Raw genomic sequence first — 20,497 nt, forward strand, 5'->3', positions numbered from 1 at the left:
TACATTTTTTGGGAAAAAAGGAATGAGAGAGAGATACATTTACATTGAATCAGCTCTTACTAACTGCTTTGGGGCTCATCTACATTTGGATATAAGTCATTTAAAAAGATTCCTCTCAGATGAAGCAGTACACAGCCACGCTTCTAGGTGCCACATTCACAATCTCTTTTTGCAATCTCTCCATATATGGAACTAGACACATCCTTTGGGAGGAGCATGACACGCCCCCTCAATGGGGCACTGTGTAAAATTCTACTACCAACTGTAATCTCCATGAAACTAGTTTTCAAAAGTAGGCAAGTATGTCCTGTCCCTATGACATGTACACACAGACACATTAACGCTAGGATTAATTTTGTTGGGAGCCAATTAACCTACCAGTTTATGTTTGGATTGTGGGAGGAAACCGGAGTACCCGGAGAAAACTCACACAAGCACGGCGAGAATATACAAACTCTGCACAGTTATAGTGGGAATCGAACCCATGACCTCAGAGCAGAAGAGACATACTGTGTGCACCATTACTAAAGATATAGGGCCAGATGTATCAAGCTTAAAAAAGTGATACAATGGAGAGTGATAAACAGACAGCCAATCAGCTCATAACGGCCATGTTAGAGGCAGGTTTAAAAAAATGTTAGGAGCTGATTGGCTGCTTGTTTATCACTCTGGACTATTGCTATTTGAAGCTTGATACATCTGGCCCAGTAGGAGCTTTGTCTATAAATTAATTTTGTGCTAGTAGCTGTTGTCCTCTAAAGGACTGGAGATCTGTGTACTGGGCAATAAAGGAAACAATGGCCCTTATTCAGATCTGATCGCAGTACAAATTTGTTCTCAAAATGGGCAAATCCATGTGCACTGCAGGTGGGGCAGATGTAACATGTATAGAGAGAGAGAGAGTTAGATTTGTTACATCTGCCCCACCTGCAGTAAACATGGTTTTGCCCATTTTGAGAACAAATTGTACTGCGATCAGATCTGATCTGAATAAGGGCAGTGCTGAACTTCCCATTAGACATATGAGGCACTTGCCTAGGGGCGGCACGTTTGGGGGCGGCACTTGGATGCCTGTGATAGTACCGTCAGCCTGAACTGTATCAGTAACTGCAACATATTTCCACTGTACTGCACCATACTGTATTGCATCTTGAATAGAGTGTAAATGGATAGGACATGCAGATACTGCCCATGTAAACTGTCCTACTTAGTAAACATGTATACATAATAAAAAATGCCAGTTGATGACTTTTCTTAGTAATCCATTTAATTGCCTATTATCAAATGAGGTGCTTATAAGTAATCAATACAAATAATATAATTAGGTGGGGGAGGGGCTGTTATTGTTAATTAGGTGGGGGAGGGGCTGTTATTGTTGTGCCTAGGGGTGCCCTTACCCCTAAATCCACCCCTTATAAGGGCCAATATCTGAGAGCATATAGCCGACAACCATGTACATATATAGGTGCACAAGAAATGGGGGGTTGTGACCTTTTCTGCGCTAAGAGGTTAGCTGCACCTCTAACTACCTCGCTGTTAATAGAGGTAGAGGATAGGCATAGAAAAAGAAAGAATAGAGGTGCGCTGGTGTAGGTTTCACCTTAATTTCATACACAATGGTAGAATAAAAATAATTTATTTTATACAATAATATAAAAACAGTAGATTCTCATATAAATGTTCATATCAAATAGATACCATTTCTAACAAGTATGTTTTCCTGATAGACCCTACGCGTTTCGTCCCGGAGGGACTTCTTCAGGGGTAACAGGGTATCTAGAATGGTGAAACATTGCCGTTTATTAATACTGAAATAAATTACATTAAAAACAATATTTTTTAAAAAAACAATATTTTAAAAACGGAAATCTGTGCAGATGTGCATATATTCAATGAGGAGGAAACCAGGTTGGTGGTGGAAGATGAGGATGAGGATGAGAGGGAAACAAAATAGATTCAAAGAGAGGGTTCGTCTAGGTGTAGGTAGAGATCTCTTCCCTTAATTTTATGGGTTTTTGGTATACATACCGATCTGAATTGTGTTCACTCTTGGTGGATGGATGGACCGATAGAAGTCCGCCCCTTTGAATGGGGTATTGGCTACCTGAATGTCTAAAATAATTAATTAATTAATTAAGATTACTGAGAATACTTATAACATGTTTATTAGGGAATTAAATCTCCTATATTGACAAGGTATGTGAAGCAGTTAAACTGTGTACATACCCTCAGCTTGGGGAGGTGAGTAAAACGGGTCCAACTGATATCTTCAATAGATATATGGAAGGACTTATGAGGGTCCACCCTTATTGGAGGGGTATTGGCGCTCTGAATATCTAAAATAGTTAATTTTTTGGAGATTACTATGAGAATATTTATAACATGTTTTTAAGGAGTTAAGTCTCCTACACTGAATACATATATATGAACAACGGTTAGTCTGTGTACATACCCTCAGCTTGGGGGGGTGGGTAGAACGGGTCCAGCTGATATCCTCACCAGATCTACACTCTATAGTCCATACATAATAACATAAATGTTATATTAAAGAGGTGTTTATGGATATATATAATTATACCATATATACTAAACCATTGGTATAGCCTTATAGTGACTGTTAAATCTTGCAGTGGATTTTAAAGAGGTTAATACAGCATTATTGTTCCAAGATTTAACCCAAATCTATGGTAGCCAGCCTCACAGGGTTAACAGCCAATCTAGGGATATTGTAGAGAGTTTCAACAAAACAGTACATGGTTCTAGTGCAAGTTGGTAACAATGTGTAGTCCTAGTACAAGATGGGAATATGTAATGTACATTACAACGGATGTGATATTGTGTATCCAATATGATACATAAAGACAGGTATTGAAACACAATTTTCATTATACAGAGTCCATACCATACAATGCTAGATGGTGCACATATTGTCAAGAGCTCTAGCCTGGTGCATATTAATCCCAACAGCAGTTTGGGGCAGGTGTAAGATATACTCTGCAGAGTGTAAGGTACAATAAGGTATACTTAGCAGGGACATTCTGCAGAGTATAGGGTACATTATACACAGTATGTGAAGTACAATGATGGATTAAAGTCAGTAGCATAGTGTGCAAAATTCCATACAGCCCAATATTCCAAACAGTCCCAAATAAATAAATAATTAAATTATATAGTATGCACTACCAAACTGCATCTTTCTCTATTTACATAAGGTAAATGGTGCATATACTAAACATGATCTTAGAGATCTTGACATATATAAAACCAACAGAGTGCAACCAATTAATGGGGAATGCAACTTACCCGCAGATGGGTTAGGTGTGTCCAATCAGTTAGAATGCAAGTGTGTGTTTGCTGGACAGGAGGGGTTTTTATACCTCTCAGAGGTGTTACCTCATTTCCTGTGTGGAGCGCAATAAGTGATTGGATAGTTGGAATTACCTAAACAAAGTCTCTTATGCTCGCTGTGTAGCTGTCAGCTGTAGTTGTTAGGAAACAACTAATCATCCTGTGGAGTAGATCGGTGTCATGTTATGGATGTCAGTTATCAGTGTTTCAGATCGGGAGATCTGACTTCCGGGTACACACTGCGTTCCAATGGTCAATCAGGAGGATTGTTTCCTGAAGAACCCTCCATGGAGAAGACGAGGCTGCAGAGGGGGGAGAAAGAAGCCCCAAGAAGAGAAAAGCAGGACCAAACCAACTAGCCCAGAAACAGGGGTTATTAACCTCACTGCGCGGAAATTATCTCCAACGCAGATCACAATTCTAAACAAAGGTCTCAAGTTTGCACCTGATTCCCATGTACAAAAGTTTGACCTCTATATCGACCTTAATAAATTTACCAGGAACCTTACTTTACAAAGACACTTCCTAAAAAATCCCCCAATTAAACCAGTTGAAAATCCGAAAACCCCCCCAAGGGTAGCACCACCCTCTAAGTTCTACCCTGTGGAATCAAGAGGAAGCTATATAGATATATTCTATAATTCTGTTGATGAAGATTTCAGAAAATTAAAAATGATCAACCACAAATACAGCAATAATCTGAATACCCACGAAACACGTGCAATTAAAGCTTTAAAAAAAGATAATGAATTGGTCATAAAGGGGGCCGATAAAGGGGGTGCAGTGGTTCTTCAAACCACTGAAGCCTACCTTAAGGAAGCAGCAAACATTTTGGACGACCCCTTCACTTATACTTCTCTCCAAGAAGACCCAACCATCAACTTTCAGGAAGAATTATATGCACTATTAACATCAGCGTTGAAAGACCAATTGATTTCGAAAAGTGAATTTGAATACCTATACGTGAGGCATCCAATAATGCCCATTTTCTATCACTTACCTAAAGTGCATAAGAATAAGAACCCACCACCTGGAAGGCCTATAGTCGCTGGAGTACAATCTCTGAGCGCAAACCTGTCACATTTTGTAGATTTACTCTTACAACCTTATGTGTTGCTCAATAGATCCCACCTCAAGGATTCTACAAGTATCCTCCAAAAGCTTCAATTGACAAAATGGCAGGATAATTACCATTGGATCACGGTAGACGCACAGGCCCTGTATTCATCTATTCCTCACTCGAAAGGACTACAAGCAGTAAAGACAGTTTTATCCAGAGACCCCAAGAAATCAGAGAAAGAGATTAATTTCATTATGTCATGTATCAACTATATTTTGACACACAACTTCTTTGAGTTCAACGGCAAGTTTTACCTCCAGAAGAATGGGACCGCTATGGGGACAAAATTTGCGCCCTCTTATGCCAACCTCCTGATGGGCATCTGGGAAGAAACCCATATCTATGATTCCAGCTTTGAACCACATATTCGATTGTTTTACAGATATATCGATGATCTGATATTTATCTGGGAAGGGGACCAAGCGAGTATTTCAGAATTCAATGAATATCTTCAAAAAAACGATTTCAATCTAAAATTCACCTCCAAAACAGATGCAAAGGAGATTGACTTCCTGGATCTAACCCTGCAGGGAGTACCTGGAGAACTTATCAACACCAAAACTTTCTTCAAGGAAGTGGATGCAAACAGCTTCATCCCTTACAACAGCTGCCACCATCCAAGATGGAAAGACGGAGTCCCATTTGCACAGTTCCTCAGATTGAGGAGAAATTGTTCGGAACTAGAAGATTACTGGCACCAGTCCGAAACCTTAAGAAACAGGTTCATCGAACGAGGTTATAACCCTTCAAAAATTGAAGAAGACAGACTAAAAGCGGCCACTACCGATCGTAAAGATCTACTACGGGCCAAGGCAAAGAAGGAAACGAAACAACAAGTTCGTCCATTTATCACCCAGTACAACAAAGAAAACCATCTGATTAAGAAAGTTTTAGACAGACATTGGCACATCCTACTGAAAGACCCCATCTTAGGACCCAATCTACCACCACGACCTAATGTTGTCTTTCGAAGAGCACCAAACCTGAAGAGCTTAGTAGCCCCCAGCCAATTCCATCCTAAGAAAGAAAAGCCCCAAGCGAATAAACACTTTATGAACGATACTATTAGATGCATACCCTGTACGAGATGCAATTGCTGTAAACACCTGGAAAAACAGCCCTTCAGATGGAAGACACATGATGGTAAATCATATTCACTTAATTTACCTTGCACCTGCAATTCAAACTTTATTGTGTATAGGATCACATGCGGATGCGGCCTTTATTATGTGGGCAAAACGAAAAGAATGCTGAAGCTCCGAATACAGGAACATCTTAGAAATATCAAGAACAAGCTTACCACCCACAACATACCGCGACACTTTTCTGAAAAACATAATTCAATTCCAGACAAGAGTAATTTTGTGTTCACAGCTCTCGAACACATTCCAATAGACCCAAGAGGTGGCAATAGAGAACTGACATTATCCAAACGCGAGACCTTCTGGATATACACATTAAATTCACTATCCCCCAGGGGACTCAACGAAAATGTAGACATCGTCTCATTCCTTTAGAGACCCCCACTCTCACTACATTTTTCCCAACTTCCCCCTTTTCCCCTTTTTTTCTCTTCCCCTATCCCCACCCTTTCCCCTTTTCCATATTCTCCTTACCCCCCCCCCCACGTTCCAGACTTTGTTCCATGTCACACAATATCGATTTTACATGTCTTTGCAAAATGGTTGGTTGCTAATATCCTTCCGCATACAAAATGGAAGATTTGAACACCTATTGATTCCTGTTTCTATAAGATGATTGTACATATAAGACCAACATGAGCTATAAACCCACTGTTTGCACCAAGTATGAATGACTTGATGTTTCTCTTCACTTATAGAAACCCTACCCACTCAGCATCAGTGCCAGCCATCATTGAAGTTCATCTAATAGACTATTATCCCCACATTGGACACCTTATCAACTAGAAATTACACCACAGGACGCTCTGACTTAATCCCGGACAGATGCAGCTCTCCCTCCATTTTAGAGTTCATTACACACCCTATCTATGGATACAGGAACCTTTCGATCCTGCCACCCACACCCACTATCCAGTTATAGACACATCTATTTGCACCCATCACTCAATCCACAATCCCTATATGCATAACACAAGGGCGTCACGAAATGGAACCCTCCCCCAAGAGTGAAGAGACCTTTTTTTTCTTATCCATTTTCAGTATCTGTATCCACTACAGCGAATATGCCCCAGGCAACGCACAGACTTAATGAAGCTCACTCCAAAATTAAGATTCTGCACAATAATGGCAGTGCAGAATGGCTATCAGAAGGTTTGATATATAGTAATCACCAGACACCATTTGTCCCAATAGACCCATCAGAATATTAGGTCATTCTATATTAAGATTCTGCATAATAGAGGGAATACACAATGCAGAATAGAGAGAAGACTCAATGCAGAATAGAGGGAAGACACAATACAGAATAGTAAATAGTGATTTCGCACCGACTGACGCCATTAGATTCTGCACTACAATACAGTTCACAACGCTATAGTAGTCTGGTTGTTATTTAACAATATTGGTATCATTGGATGCCATTAGATTTCTTATAATTATTAGACTGGGCACTATGTTTTAGTAGTCAGGCAGTCATACAGTAATAGTCATACAATATTGATACCACTGGATACCATTCGATTCTGTACAATTATGGTAGCGCACAACGTCAATTAGTTAGATATATAGCAATCATTGGACACGATTTGTCCCCACAGACACATAGTAATAGTAGGTCACTCCACACTGGATTCCACATAATAGTGGTAAGTAAATTAGCAGCACCAATAACACTGGACAATAACTGTCCCTTAGTAAAATTAACATCACTAGATGCCATTAGATTCTGTACAATAAATGGCAGTACACAACGTTAAATAATTAGTCATCCAGCCATCACCAGACACTATTTGTCCCTATAGACACATATTAAATAGTAGGTCACTCCTTATAACGAAAAATTGTACGCTATACAGCAATCACTGGACACTATATGTCCCATAGACACCTATTTATAGAAGGTCACCCTATACTAGATCCCACATAATAAAAGGTAGGGCATATTGCAGAACAGAATATCAGCTATATAAATAAACACTGGACACTATCCGTCCCTATAAACTTCGTGTATCACATATTAACATCTTTTCACATCACCGGGATATTTAACAGGATCCCACCTACCATTCATTTACAGTGGCACGTATAGATGGAAGATATTATAGCTTAAATATCCTCCACACCCTGAAGATCACTGTAGGAGTACACCTTATTAATAATAGAATACATCACACTCTATTACACACATTTAACACACTCACTTACCCAAACGCAGACATCACAGACACACATAGCAGCACCACACACTCGGTATCGCCTCATTAGAATTGATTTAATTTAATTAACAGTACAATGGAGGTATGCATATTGCTTAGCATGATCGGGCACTCCCACCCGTCAGATGCAAGGGGATTGACCAATTAGAACGCTTCAGGAAACAATCCTCCTGATTGACCATTGGAACGCAGTGTGTACCCGGAAGTCAGATCTCCCGATCTGAAACACTGATAACTGACATCCATAACATGACACCGATCTACTCCACAGGATGATTAGTTGTTTCCTAACAACTACAGCTGACAGCTACACAGCGAGCATAAGAGACTTTGTTTAGGTAATTCCAACTATCCAATCACTTATTGCGCTCCACACAGGAAATGAGGTAACACCTCTGAGAGGTATAAAAACCCCTCCTGTCCAGCAAACACACACTTGCATTCTAACTGATTGGACACACCTAACCCATCTGCGGGTAAGTTGCATTCCCCATTAATTGGTTGCACTCTGTTGGTTTTATATATGTCAAGATCTCTAAGATCATGTTTAGTATATGCACCATTTACCTTATGTAAATAGAGAAAGATGCAGTTTGGTAGTGCATACTATATAATTTAATTATTTATTTATTTGGGACTGTTTGGAATATTGGGCTGTATGGAATTTTGCACACTATGCTACTGACTTTAATCCATCATTGTACTTCACATACTGTGTATAATGTACCCTATACTCTGCAGAATGTCCCTGCTAAGTATACCTTATTGTACCTTACACTCTGCAGAGTATATCTTACACCTGCCCCAAACTGCTGTTGGGATTAATATGCACCAGGCTAGAGCTCTTGACAATATGTGCACCATCTAGCATTGTATGGTATGGACTCTGTATAATGAAAATTGTGTTTCAATACCTGTCTTTATGTATCATATTGGATACACAATATCACATCCGTTGTAATGTACATTACATATTCCCATCTTGTACTAGGACTACACATTGTTACCAACTTGCACTAGAACCATGTACTGTTTTGTTGAAACTCTCTACAATATCCCTAGATTGGCTGTTAACCCTGTGAGGCTGGCTACCATAGATTTGGGTTAAATCTTGGAACAATAATGCTGTATTAACCTCTTTAAAATCCACTGCAAGATTTAACAGTCACTATAAGGCTATACCAATGGTTTAGTATATATGGTATAATTATATATATCCATAAACACCTCTTTAATATAACATTTATGTTATTATGTATGGACTATAGAGTGTAGATCTGGTGAGGATATCAGCTGGACCCGTTCTACCCACCCCCCCAAGCTGAGGGTATGTACACAGACTAACCGTTGTTCATATATATGTATTCAGTGTAGGAGACTTAACTCCTTAAAAACATGTTATAAATATTCTCATAGTAATCTCCAAAAAATTAACTATTTTAGATATTCAGAGCGCCAATACCCCTCCAATAAGGGTGGACCCTCATAAGTCCTTCCATATATCTATTGAAGATATCAGTTGGACCCGTTTTACTCACCTCCCCAAGCTGAGGGTATGTACACAGTTTAACTGCTTCACATACCTTGTCAATATAGGAGATTTAATTCCCTAATAAACATGTTATAAGTATTCTCAGTAATCTTAATTAATTAATTAATTATTTTAGACATTCAGGTAGCCAATACCCCATTCAAAGGGGCGGACTTCTATCGGTCCATCCATCCACCAAGAGTGAACACAATTCAGATCGGTATGTATACCAAAAACCCATAAAATTAAGGGAAGAGATCTCTACCTACACCTAGACGAACCCTCTCTTTGAATCTATTTTGTTTCCCTCTCATCCTCATCCTCATCTTCCACCACCAACCTGGTTTCCTCCTCATTGAATATATGCACATCTGCACAGATTTCCGTTTTTAAAATATTGTTTTTTTAAAAAATATTGTTTTTAATGTAATTTATTTCAGTATTAATAAACGGCAATGTTTCACCATTCTAGATACCCTGTTACCCCTGAAGAAGTCCCTCCGGGACGAAACGCGTAGGGTCTATCAGGAAAACATACTTGTTAGAAATGGTATCTATTTGATATGAACATTTATATGAGAATCTACTGTTTTTATATTATTGTATAAAATAAATTATTTTTATTCTACCATTGTGTATGAAATTAAGGTGAAACCTACACCAGCGCACCTCTATTCTTTCTTTTTCTATATATAGGTGCACACTTACATGCAGGACAATCTAGGAAACAGTATTACAGTACATCAGAGCGTTTGACTATTTCGCACATTGCACAATGCCCTTTCCCGTACTAGTATCATCCTTTATGTGTAAAGTGCGAACATTTCATGCAGCTCTGAACAATGTGGGGATCATGATATGAATATATAATAAAATGACACAAGGCAGAAAGTAAAGCTGTCCCCATCAGAATGATATAACAATCCAAGAAGTGTGAAGGACATTTGGTGCACAAGGTACCTGAATAACAATGGAACTGAATAATAATTGTAGCTGTTGGAGTGAGAAGTGTGCGCTGACTGCTGTATGGGAGAAGCATCATCTGCCGCCAATAGGCGCACATTAGTAACTGGGATTATGTGCAGCTGAGGGTGGCAGGGTGGTACAGATGGAATGAGGAGAGACAGTGGAGACCTGAATGGTGATCTAATTCCTCAGCGGTATTAGCCTTGAAACTAACAGTGCCTGGAGCTATTCAATTGCAGCCAGCGGCGGCCCGCACATTTCTGTTCACCCTCACCTGAGGCTTGGCCAGAAATCTGCAGCAAGTAGGGCTTTCTGCCGCCATAAATGCATTAACCCGTCGCTAAAAGCACCTATTCAGTGATCTATGGGTGAGCGTGCATTAGCTGATGGTGTACAGCATTTGGAACGTATTTAGCCTAATTCAATCTGTCCCTAACTTTTAAGGAAACTATTGTCTGAGAAAAGTCTCCAGGAAAATACATCCACTAACACTGTTGATAGTAATTATAAGCTTATATACAGATGGAGCGCCTCTGATCCTTGGCAGGGGATCTCCAGCATGCTTGCCTGACGATCGCCGGCGCAGAGGCGTCCCAGCTTCAGAATGGCGTCCCAGTTTCAGGACGGCATCCTACCCGTCTCCTCTTCAGGGAGACAGGCAGGGATAGGGGGGACAGCGGGGTGGCGAGGGGCACCGGGGGAGGCAGCGGAGCCTGCTCTGTAGCCACGGGGCGCGCGCACTCCTGGCGAGAGCTGGCCGCTGGCGGGGCTGACGATAGAATTGCCAGCCCCTGCAAAGATGGAACCGGCTCCATCTGTATGCTTGTAGCTTGAAAAATGACAACATACTGTATGAACTTTTTCACATTTTCCATCCTCCTGACCCCTGCCCAAACTACTGGGTCACGGGGCAGGTGACCCAGCAGTTTGGACAGGGGTCAGGAGGAGATGGGCAGGATGCCGCCGCCGCGTCGCCGTCCTGAAACTGGGACGTCTCTGCGCCGGCGATCATCAGCGCAAGCATACTGGCGATCCCCTGCCAAGGATCATACAGCACACCAGGAACCTTTGCATTCTGGTGGAATGAATGCAATAAAGAATACAGTACCTATCCTTATGTATCAATGCCTATTTCCCTATAGATTGTAAGCTTGCGAGCAGGGCCCTCCTAACTTTTGACTGTCTGTAAATACCCAGTTTGTTGTATCACTATGTCCTTTTGTAAAGTGCAACAGAATATGCTGCGCTATATAAGAAACTGTTAATAAATAATAAATATATAAACTTGGTGTCAACTTGCACACATCGGGAGATGCACCCACATCAGCATATGGGTGCAAATACGGTATTTTTACTTGCAATGGGCAATAACAGAAAAGCTTCACTATTGCTGCTATGGGCCAGATAGAGACTGGTGGGTGCCCAGGGGCCTCTAAATATGTAGGAGCCCTTAATTTGTGGTGGCCTTGGGACAGTCACCTCTATCGCCTCTTCCTTAATCCGGCCTTGTTTCTGCTTTTTGTATAGTAGGTCCCTATACTATAACAATGCCGTGTTTATTTCAATAATCCTGTATACAGTATATAGAACTAGGATCTTATACAATGAACGTCGGCTAGGTTGTGTAATGTGACTGTGTATAAGCCAATCAACTGCCAAGTGCCATGCTACAGACTGGGTTTGAAAAAATGCCGGAAGCTGATTGGGTGGGTGGTTGTTTATCACACTCCACTTTTCGAAGCTTCCTGCATCTGGCGCTTTGTGTTTAGGCCCTTGGCAGTGCAGTGTACTGTGGCCTGATATTCAAACAGTTAAAATCAGGCATCTCTAAACTGTGGCCCTCCAGCTGTTGTGAAACTACACATCCCAGCATGCCTTGCCATAGTGTTAGCATTCCCTAACAGCAAAACTGTGGCAAGGCATGATGGGACATGTGGTTTCACAACAGCTGGAGGGCCATAGTTTGGACATGCCTGATTTAAATGTATTCACCCAATTTTACTGCCAGCCTCCTATAATGGTACAATATTGCAGAAAAGACAGATAACCCTGCTTCCCTAAGTCCGAGATGTATGTTTGGTTGACATTTCAGCAAATCTATGATAAATCTATGAACAAGCGAAGGTGAAGAAGCTGGAAGGGTAAAAGGAGATTGTCTGCTTTACAGAGCAAATGACTGGATGTGATATACAGCCACAACGTATATGACAACATCATGACTTATCAGTACTATGAGCCGCCACTGTAAAACCAAAGCCATTAATTAGATCTATGTATTATAAAGTGAAGACAATGAAATCCTGAGATACAGAATATGCATGTTGATAATGTACGGCCATTATTTAAGATATCTGACAATATAATTATTCCAATACAGTCACATACTTATTTTAAAGTAAAAGACGTCCACATCTTATCTTCCGGATGAAAGTGGGAAGCTTTGAGAATGGATGAGGAGTGTAATGATAAATCTGCTAGACACAGACAATACATTATAGTTGTCCGGTGGTGGCATGCCAAGCCGCGGTGCCCAGCACGATGTATCCTAGTTTATGTTCTTGGTCGTGTTCCAAAACATTTGGAGAGAACAGATGGCCTAAATATTTCACCAGTCTGAGACAAATGGGGAAAACAAACCAACAAAACGTATTTCCCAGTATCGCCTACTTGTGTCTTTCTGCCTTCAATGTAATCACCAGCCCTGAACATGTAGGTTCTGACTACAGCCTATAGGGGTATATAAGGTGTGAGAAAGGGATTCATACGGATGAACGGCATTCAGAATACCGCCGCTGGAATGCCGACAGGGGTCATGTAAGTATACTTACCCTCCACCTGCGGCCCCCTCAACACAATTCATTCCTGCAGTTTGATCCTAACCCTCCTCACTAGTGCCTTAATCTAACCCCTGTACCCTGAAGCCTAAACCTAACCAAACCGGCCCAAAGCCTAACCCTAACCCCCCTTCTAAGTGTCTAAATCTACCCCCCAGTACCTAAACTTCACTGCCCCTTCCCTGGACACACTCTAACCCTGGGGTGGCCAAACCGGTCCTCGAGATCTACCAACGGTCCAGGTTTTCCATATCACCTAGCTGGTGCACAGCTGTAGTCATTACTAACTGTCACATTCCCCAGATCACCTAGCTGGTGCACAGCTGTAGTCATTATTAACTGTCACATTCCCCAGATCACCTAGCTGGTGCACAGCTGTAGTCATTACTAACTGTCACATTTTCAAACATGCTGCATTCATTCCTACTATAGATCCACAGGTTGCCTGAAAACCATGAACTGTTGGTAGATCTTGAGGACAGGTTTGGCCACCCCTGCACCAGCCTCGTTTACTATCGGGATGCCGGCTGTCGGTATTCTGGCATCGGCATCCTGATCCTTTCCTAGATCCGGCACCAGTGTTTAAACATTGGTTGGGATGCAAATGACGCGATAGGGAACGCCTGCAGGCCCCGTCAGATCTCTGGCTTTACCAATGAAGAAATAACCATATGTCTTAAATTTGTTTTAGCTCTGCAGCCTGTACAGCAGTGCCTTTATCCATTGGTAGACACTAGATAAAGCTTTCCATACCCACACTGCAGGGCAACAGGTGCTGTAATCAATTATTATAATGATTATAAAGTTCCGCTCTACTCACTTCACATGATTTCTTGTCCTGAGCGAGCTTAAACTTCTTTCTTCCTTCACAGTAACATTTGTAACCTCCAATGTTATTGACACACACTTGGCTGCAGATATCATCCTCACATTCATCTACATCTATAAAACAAAGGAGAAACCCTGAGGTAAGGTCCTGTGTCTGATGGTAGTGATAGATTGGTACAGCCTCTGTCCGCATGATACCTGAGAGGGAGGAGCTATGCCGCCTTCAGCACAACCTGTCATCCGCTAGAAGCTACACATGCACCATAACCACTTGCAGATTGCACTGGTAACATCCGTTACGCGGAACCAGGGTTGGAAAAAAAATATAGGTTTTTTGGTTTAAGCCCTTGAGTGGTGGGTTTTCCTGGGGCCCTGAGCGGCCATTCAGGAAAGTTTGGGCTGCTCAGGGGGGATGTCAGGCACGCTCGGGTGTTTGGGCGCTCAGGTGTTGGGGCAATGAATGCCCGAGTGCTCCTGAGCGGCGCCCAAACAGGAGTGCTCGGAGGAGGAGAGGAGCGAATGGCGCGGATTGCCCAGCAGCAGCGCCGGGAGTTCCGGGGGGGAGCAGACAGGTGTGTGGAGAGGGGGGGGGTTGACGGGGGGCCGATGAGTTGCTACTGCAAGGTGGTGCACCATTGGAGGTACCACTGGCGCGCGCCTACATATTGTGGTATGCCCGGAAATTTTCCAGAACAGTCCACTTTGGCAGTGTGCAGCTGAGCCCAGAAAATTTCCGGGCATACCACCGAAGCAGTTAAACCATTTTTTTTGCATTAACATTTTTTTTTTTGAATTGAGTCATTTTTTATTATTTTTTCACAAATCAAACATAAACTACAACTTGAATTAGAAAAATATAGATAAATAAGTAAATAAATAAAAAAAACATAAAAAAAAAAAAATTAATTACATTATAATATAAAAGACTATCACATGATAATCAATTATATCGTTACATTAACAGTATCTTATTTATGTGAATAATATTTATCATCTTTTATAATTATTTTAAGCTAAAAAGTCATATTCATACATAACATTTTTTACATCAATTTTTCAATTATCTTAAACATCAATTATCCTAAGAAAACATGTAAGGCCACTGTTAGCTATATAAAATATGCTGGATTAAAGAATGATCTGTAAATCATTCTGCCTATAACCAAAGGTGAAAAAATTACGTAAACAAAACAGAAAACACATTCTTATTTAATTAATGGAGTGTTGTGGGGATGCATATTTTGAAGTAAGCCATCGATACCAAATACGATTAAATTTGGATTCAGCCTTACGCGTAATATATAAATATCTCTCATGCTGCACTGTAGCATTAACTAAGGAATTCCAGGCCTTAAAGTCAGGTCCTGAGGAAGCCATCCAGAGTCTAGCTAGGCAGACTTTAGCCAATGTACATAAATTAATTGCATATTGCCTAGTATATTTATCTAGGGCATCGTCACCAGACACCCCAAGGCAGCAAAACCTAGGTGTTAGATTACTTTGGGGAATTCCTGTAACAGTTATGGCTTGTTTCACCTGGTCCCAAAATGATTTCACTATTGGGCAGTCCCACAATAGGTGCCAAAAGGTTCCTGAGCTACCCTGACACTTAGGACATACCTCTGAAGCCCTCCCACCAAATTTTACCATTCTAGCTGGAGTCAGATAGGTTCTATGCAAAATGAACAATTGAATTTGCTGAAATCTAACAGAAGCAGTAGATTCTCGAGGACAAGCAAGTGCTTCACTCCATTCGTCCCCAGATAACCCACCCACTTCCATTTCCCATTTCTGCTGTAAATTTGGTAAGTCAGTGGTATGATGATATGTTAGAAGAAAGGAGTATATGTTTGAGAGAGAATGTTTAGAGCTTAATTTTAAAAGAAATGTTTTGAGTGGAGAGTGTCGAATAACTGGTGGACCCTGGGGAAATTGTAAGGACAAGGCTTGGCGAAGCTGCAGGTATCTAAAGAAATACGTAGATGGAATTCCAAAATCACTAACCAACTGAGTGAAAGGATTTAAAACTCCATCATGATATAACTGACCTATAGATATCACTCCTCTATCACCCCACACCACTCTAGGCTTAAGCGAGGAAAGTTTAGATAGTTTAAGAGAATTCCATAAGGGAGTGTCAGGGTCAATGTCCCGAAATTTCAAAAAAAACATGTATTAATGCTTTCTAACATTAACAATCCAAAGTTATTAGGCTTTGATATGATTTATTTGATACTTTTCAGAGAAACGCAAACACACACAAAAAGTTAAGCATTAGCACTGGATATGTCACAAGCAGTGGCGTAGCTACGTTTTGGGCGCCCCCCCCCCTAACGGCGTTAGGGGGGGGCGCCCATACCTACCCCCGCCGCCGCCCCGTCAAGCAGGCCCCCGCCGCCCATGCTAACCTCCTCACCCTCCCCCGCAGTCTTACCTATCGCGCTGGTCCCGGCGGCTCCGTTCTTCTGCTGAGGACCACCACAAAATGGCCGCCCCCATACAGCAGACAGTTTCAGAGAACAGTGTGCTATATGGGGGCGGCCATTTTGTCGTGGTCCTCATCAGAAGAACGGAGCCGCCGGGACCAGCGAGATACGTAAGTCTGCGGGGGATTGGGGGGGGTAACTATAGCACTGCAGCCCCCGGCGCCCCCACATGCACAGCGCCCCGCCCCCCCCCCCCCCCCCCCGCGGTGGCGGGGGCTGCGGTGCTATAGTTACGCCCCTGGTCACAAGGTTTTGAATTGAAGTAAACATAGATTGTAAGCTTGTGAGCAGGGCCCTCCTACCTCTATGCCAGGTTAGTTACTACCCAGTTTGTTTTATCACTGTTGTTTCCAATTGTAAAGGGCAACAGAATTTGATGCGCTGTGTCCTATGAGAATTATCAGGTAGAAGCTTGATGCTAGGCAGATTTAGCACCACCTCCCTTAAGGTGCTCATACACTAGTAAGATTTATCTTCAGATCTGGCTGGTTGGAACAAAAACATGGTTATGGATGAGTGACAGTTTGTCAGTTTTCCAGCATTTCCAAGCAAATGGACAACTGTGATTTGCTCTCATCCATCACCATGTTTTTGTTCCAACCAGCCAGATCTGAAGATAAATCTGCGTGTGTATGGCCACCTTTATCTGATTCAACTCCCTATGGGGCCCATTTACTTTTAAATATTTGTGGCAAATTCCATGAAAACACCTGTTATTACACCAAATATTAAGTACCCCCACATGTAACATGGTGGGACTGCAGCAGGATCCCTCCTGTCTCGCTCACGGGTGTGGTACAGGGGTCCGACAGTCGGGATCCCGACAGTCATTAGCCCGATGTCGGGATTCCGACAGCATGGTGAGCGCAACTAAGCCCCTTGCCGGCTCGCTGCGCTCGCCACGCTGCGGGCACAGTGGCTCGCTACGCTCGCCACCTATTCTATTCTCCCTCTATGGGGGTCGTGGACCCCCCACGAGGGAAAATAGCCGACGGCCGTCGGGAACCCGTCTGTCGGTGTTTTGACAGTCAGGATCCCGACGTCGGGCTAATGACTGTCGGGATCCCGACTATCGGGACCCCGTCCGGCACACTCGCTCACAGTCTTATCCCTGATAGGTTTCTATGGGGGATGCAATACTGGCCAACGTACATCCCGCCCAGATCGCATTGCTTATGCAATCCTATGGTAAATGGGTCCTTATATCTTTGTGTTGTGTGTGTGATTTACTGCATTTGCTTAATTAAATGAAGACCACAAGCAACAAGAATGTGGAATAATACCAGTGATTCCCTTACAATAGTGTAGTCACCATTCCACAGGTCTAATCTTCCAATAGTGCATAACGCCAATAGCCTTAAAACCCAGCTTCCCACGCATGGCTCGCAGCAGTCAGTGGGATACTGGCATCAATCACTCATGGACACACCTCCCGTCACTCGCCGGGGTACTTGTTTCTTTGAACAGAGCGGATGTGGTTTTGTAGTTGATCCCTAAGGACTACTGTGTCGATCTAGATGGGCAAGTGGTTTTTATATGCCATCAAGGCCCCACTTCTAACCACAGTAACGTTCTGCGGTGCTGATAACAATCATCATCAATTTGGATCTTTGCACCAGCAAGAGATATGTCCGCTTACAGCTGCTGATCTGTCCACCTTTGGCTGTTCAGTTACACAAATACTCCCTTATCATAGCAAGCTTTCCCTTTCTCTCCTACGGTGCGGTAACTGTAAGGTGTTCCTAAAGCTGCATAAGTGCAGATGTATAAATGTACAACTTCGGGGTAGAACCTGCACTGTATGGTACCCATGAAAATCAAGAAGGAGATCTCCTTCCTTATATGCAGGGCTGGTGACAATCAAATCCCATAAATAAATGGGATCCGTTATAATTGCCATCCAGAGGAGAGGCACATTTATAGGTTCACTTTACCCCATGTAACACAAAAGTTCCTCAAAATGCTCTTGATTAATACAAGCCTTATACTGGTGGGAAATTTACTAAGGCGGATACACCTGAAATAGGCGTATTCAAAGGCAGTCATATGGAAATACGAGTGCCTACACGTATTTTGGGCATTTACTTTGTCCAAAATACGCCTATCCTTATTCTTTCCACAGGCGTATTCGTATTCCAAATCAGGAATACAAATGCATATGCTATAGAAAGAATACGAGTAGGAATCAACATTCAGTCGAATGGTGATACCTAAGTTACTAACCGGACGGTAATTGTGGCAAATAGCGCACTTCGGGGTGAGAATCGCCTAATGTTAACATTACATTCGGCGCTTCTCACAGTCCTTGCTGGGTACAAGTACACAGTGAACCAAGGGGACCGATCCATGCCATAGGACCTCGTAAGTATAATTTCCTTCTACAGGTATCTTAACTAGGATTCTACTGGACAAGGGGACCGATACTTGGTCAAGATACTGTAGGTAAGTTCTACGTTCAAACCCGCATAAATAAAGAGATGGCCACCATTCTAATGCAGTACAAACTATTGGGCTGTTGGACGGATATCCAACTATACATGAAACCCAGAGTGTGTTTTGTAAAGAAAATGTTTTACAGAGAACAGTTATCCCCGGTTGCACACCTAATAACAGCTCCATGCTAGTTACTATAAGCATCACTCATGCTATGGGCTCAGATTTACCTTCACACATCTTTGACGATGTATTGAACTGGTATCCAGCATCACAGATGCAGTCATACTTTCCTTGTGTGTTGACGCACCGCGCCCCGCCGCAGATTACCGGGCTCAACTCACATTCATTTCTATCTATTGGAAACAAAGACATATTACATACAGAATATATACATGCAGCCGTAAAAAGTGTCGGAGTTGTTACCTACCATGAAATTGATAATAAAAAGGTATTCAGTGTGAATAAGTACTGAGTGGGATGGAATCCAGGTACTGTCTTCATGGATTAATTTGGAGCCAACTGGCCATGATATAAAGTGTGTCACCTAGCTCTGACTCGTCATGAGTCTTCCCTCACTTTTGATTTGTATTCAGCAAGATACTTTTAATCACATTGATCAATTATTGGTATATATTCAATTGATGCCGGATCCATTCTGAAATTCTTTTGCTGGAATGGATCCGGCATCCATTATTCAATGCAGCAGCGAAATCCGATTGATGCTCACCCAGCCGGCGTGGGGACCGGGTGAGCGTGGCAACGGGAAGCAGCGGGAGCCGGGACGGGGCGGGTGAGCTGTTCTCAACCGGCCCGGCGGCAGTGGGTGCGGGAGTCGGCGGGTGGGTACGGGAGGCGGCGGAAGGGTGCGGGCGTCGACGGGAGGGTACGGGGAGGCGGCAGACAGGAGGACGGCACCGTGTAACCTGCTGCTGCTCACCCGGTACCGTCCTCCCTGCCTCAATCCGGCATCGTTTTATGTCGGATTGAGATTGACGGAAAGAGCCAAAACCTTTTGGTGGATTAGCGTCTATTCCATCAATCCACCTGAAAACAGCACTGAATAAATTGGAACCCCTTCCGATCTATTCATGTCGAAAACTGCCATCTTTTCGGCAAGACAGCAGTTTCGACATGCATTGAATATACCCCATTGTCTCTCTTTCAAAACAGATGCCACAAATGAAGCACAGATGTAACAGATAAGAGACAGGGAACAAACATACTAATAAAATACATAGGAATGTGTAAGGCGAGTCAGGGGAACAAATAAGTGAAAAAAAAATTATGTGTAAAATCGGATGTTGGATGATCTCTACTCAGTATCAAGGGATGGGAATAACGGATACTAGATTTATGTATGGTCTGCAGTGCTAGCTGTGTCTTCTCTAGATCCTCCGCAATGAACATCAATTGATTACAGTGATATAGTAGCAGATCCGTCTCCCTCAGTTGCTCTGGGAGGCTTTGGAGATACTGGGAGAAGGATATGGCTCTTAATCACAAAGGACCTGTGCTCTGTATTGTACAGAATTAGCTTCTTAGCTACAGCAGAGTCTTTTATGAGGTCTTTTGTGGCAGTGACTGATGGCT

General features: G+C 42.4%; 1 protein-coding gene and 2 long non-coding RNA genes across 4 annotated transcripts in view; 1 reads left to right on the forward strand and 2 right to left on the reverse strand.

Annotated features, from left to right (window-relative positions):
- Nucleotides 1–20,497, reverse strand: part of PROS1 (protein S) — a 64,626-nt gene that overhangs the window by 26,459 nt on the left and 17,670 nt on the right. For both annotated transcript variants that reach the window (XM_083171939.1, XM_083171938.1), the window contains exons 7-8: nucleotides 19,135–19,260; nucleotides 13,978–14,099 (exon numbers count right to left, since the gene is read on the reverse strand). In XM_083171939.1, coding sequence (XP_083028065.1) covers nucleotides 13,978–14,099; nucleotides 19,135–19,260 — 248 coding nt within the window. The remainder of the gene's footprint in view (nucleotides 1–13,977; nucleotides 14,100–19,134; nucleotides 19,261–20,497) is intronic.
- On the reverse strand, nucleotides 1,674–2,508 carry LOC146059592 (uncharacterized). The gene is made up of 3 exons (XR_014470283.1): nucleotides 2,453–2,508; nucleotides 2,029–2,336; nucleotides 1,674–1,776 (listed from the first exon to the last, which is right to left on the reverse strand). It is a non-coding gene; the product is annotated as an uncharacterized LOC146059592 (long non-coding RNA).
- LOC146059594 (uncharacterized) lies at nucleotides 9,098–9,932 on the forward strand. The gene is made up of 3 exons (XR_014470284.1): nucleotides 9,098–9,153; nucleotides 9,270–9,577; nucleotides 9,830–9,932. It is a non-coding gene; the product is annotated as an uncharacterized LOC146059594 (long non-coding RNA).

This window comes from Crinia signifera, chromosome 2 (genome assembly GCF_055691185.1).
Source record: "Crinia signifera chromosome 2, ASM5569118v1, whole genome shotgun sequence".
NCBI lineage: Eukaryota > Metazoa > Chordata > Amphibia > Anura > Myobatrachidae > Crinia > Crinia signifera.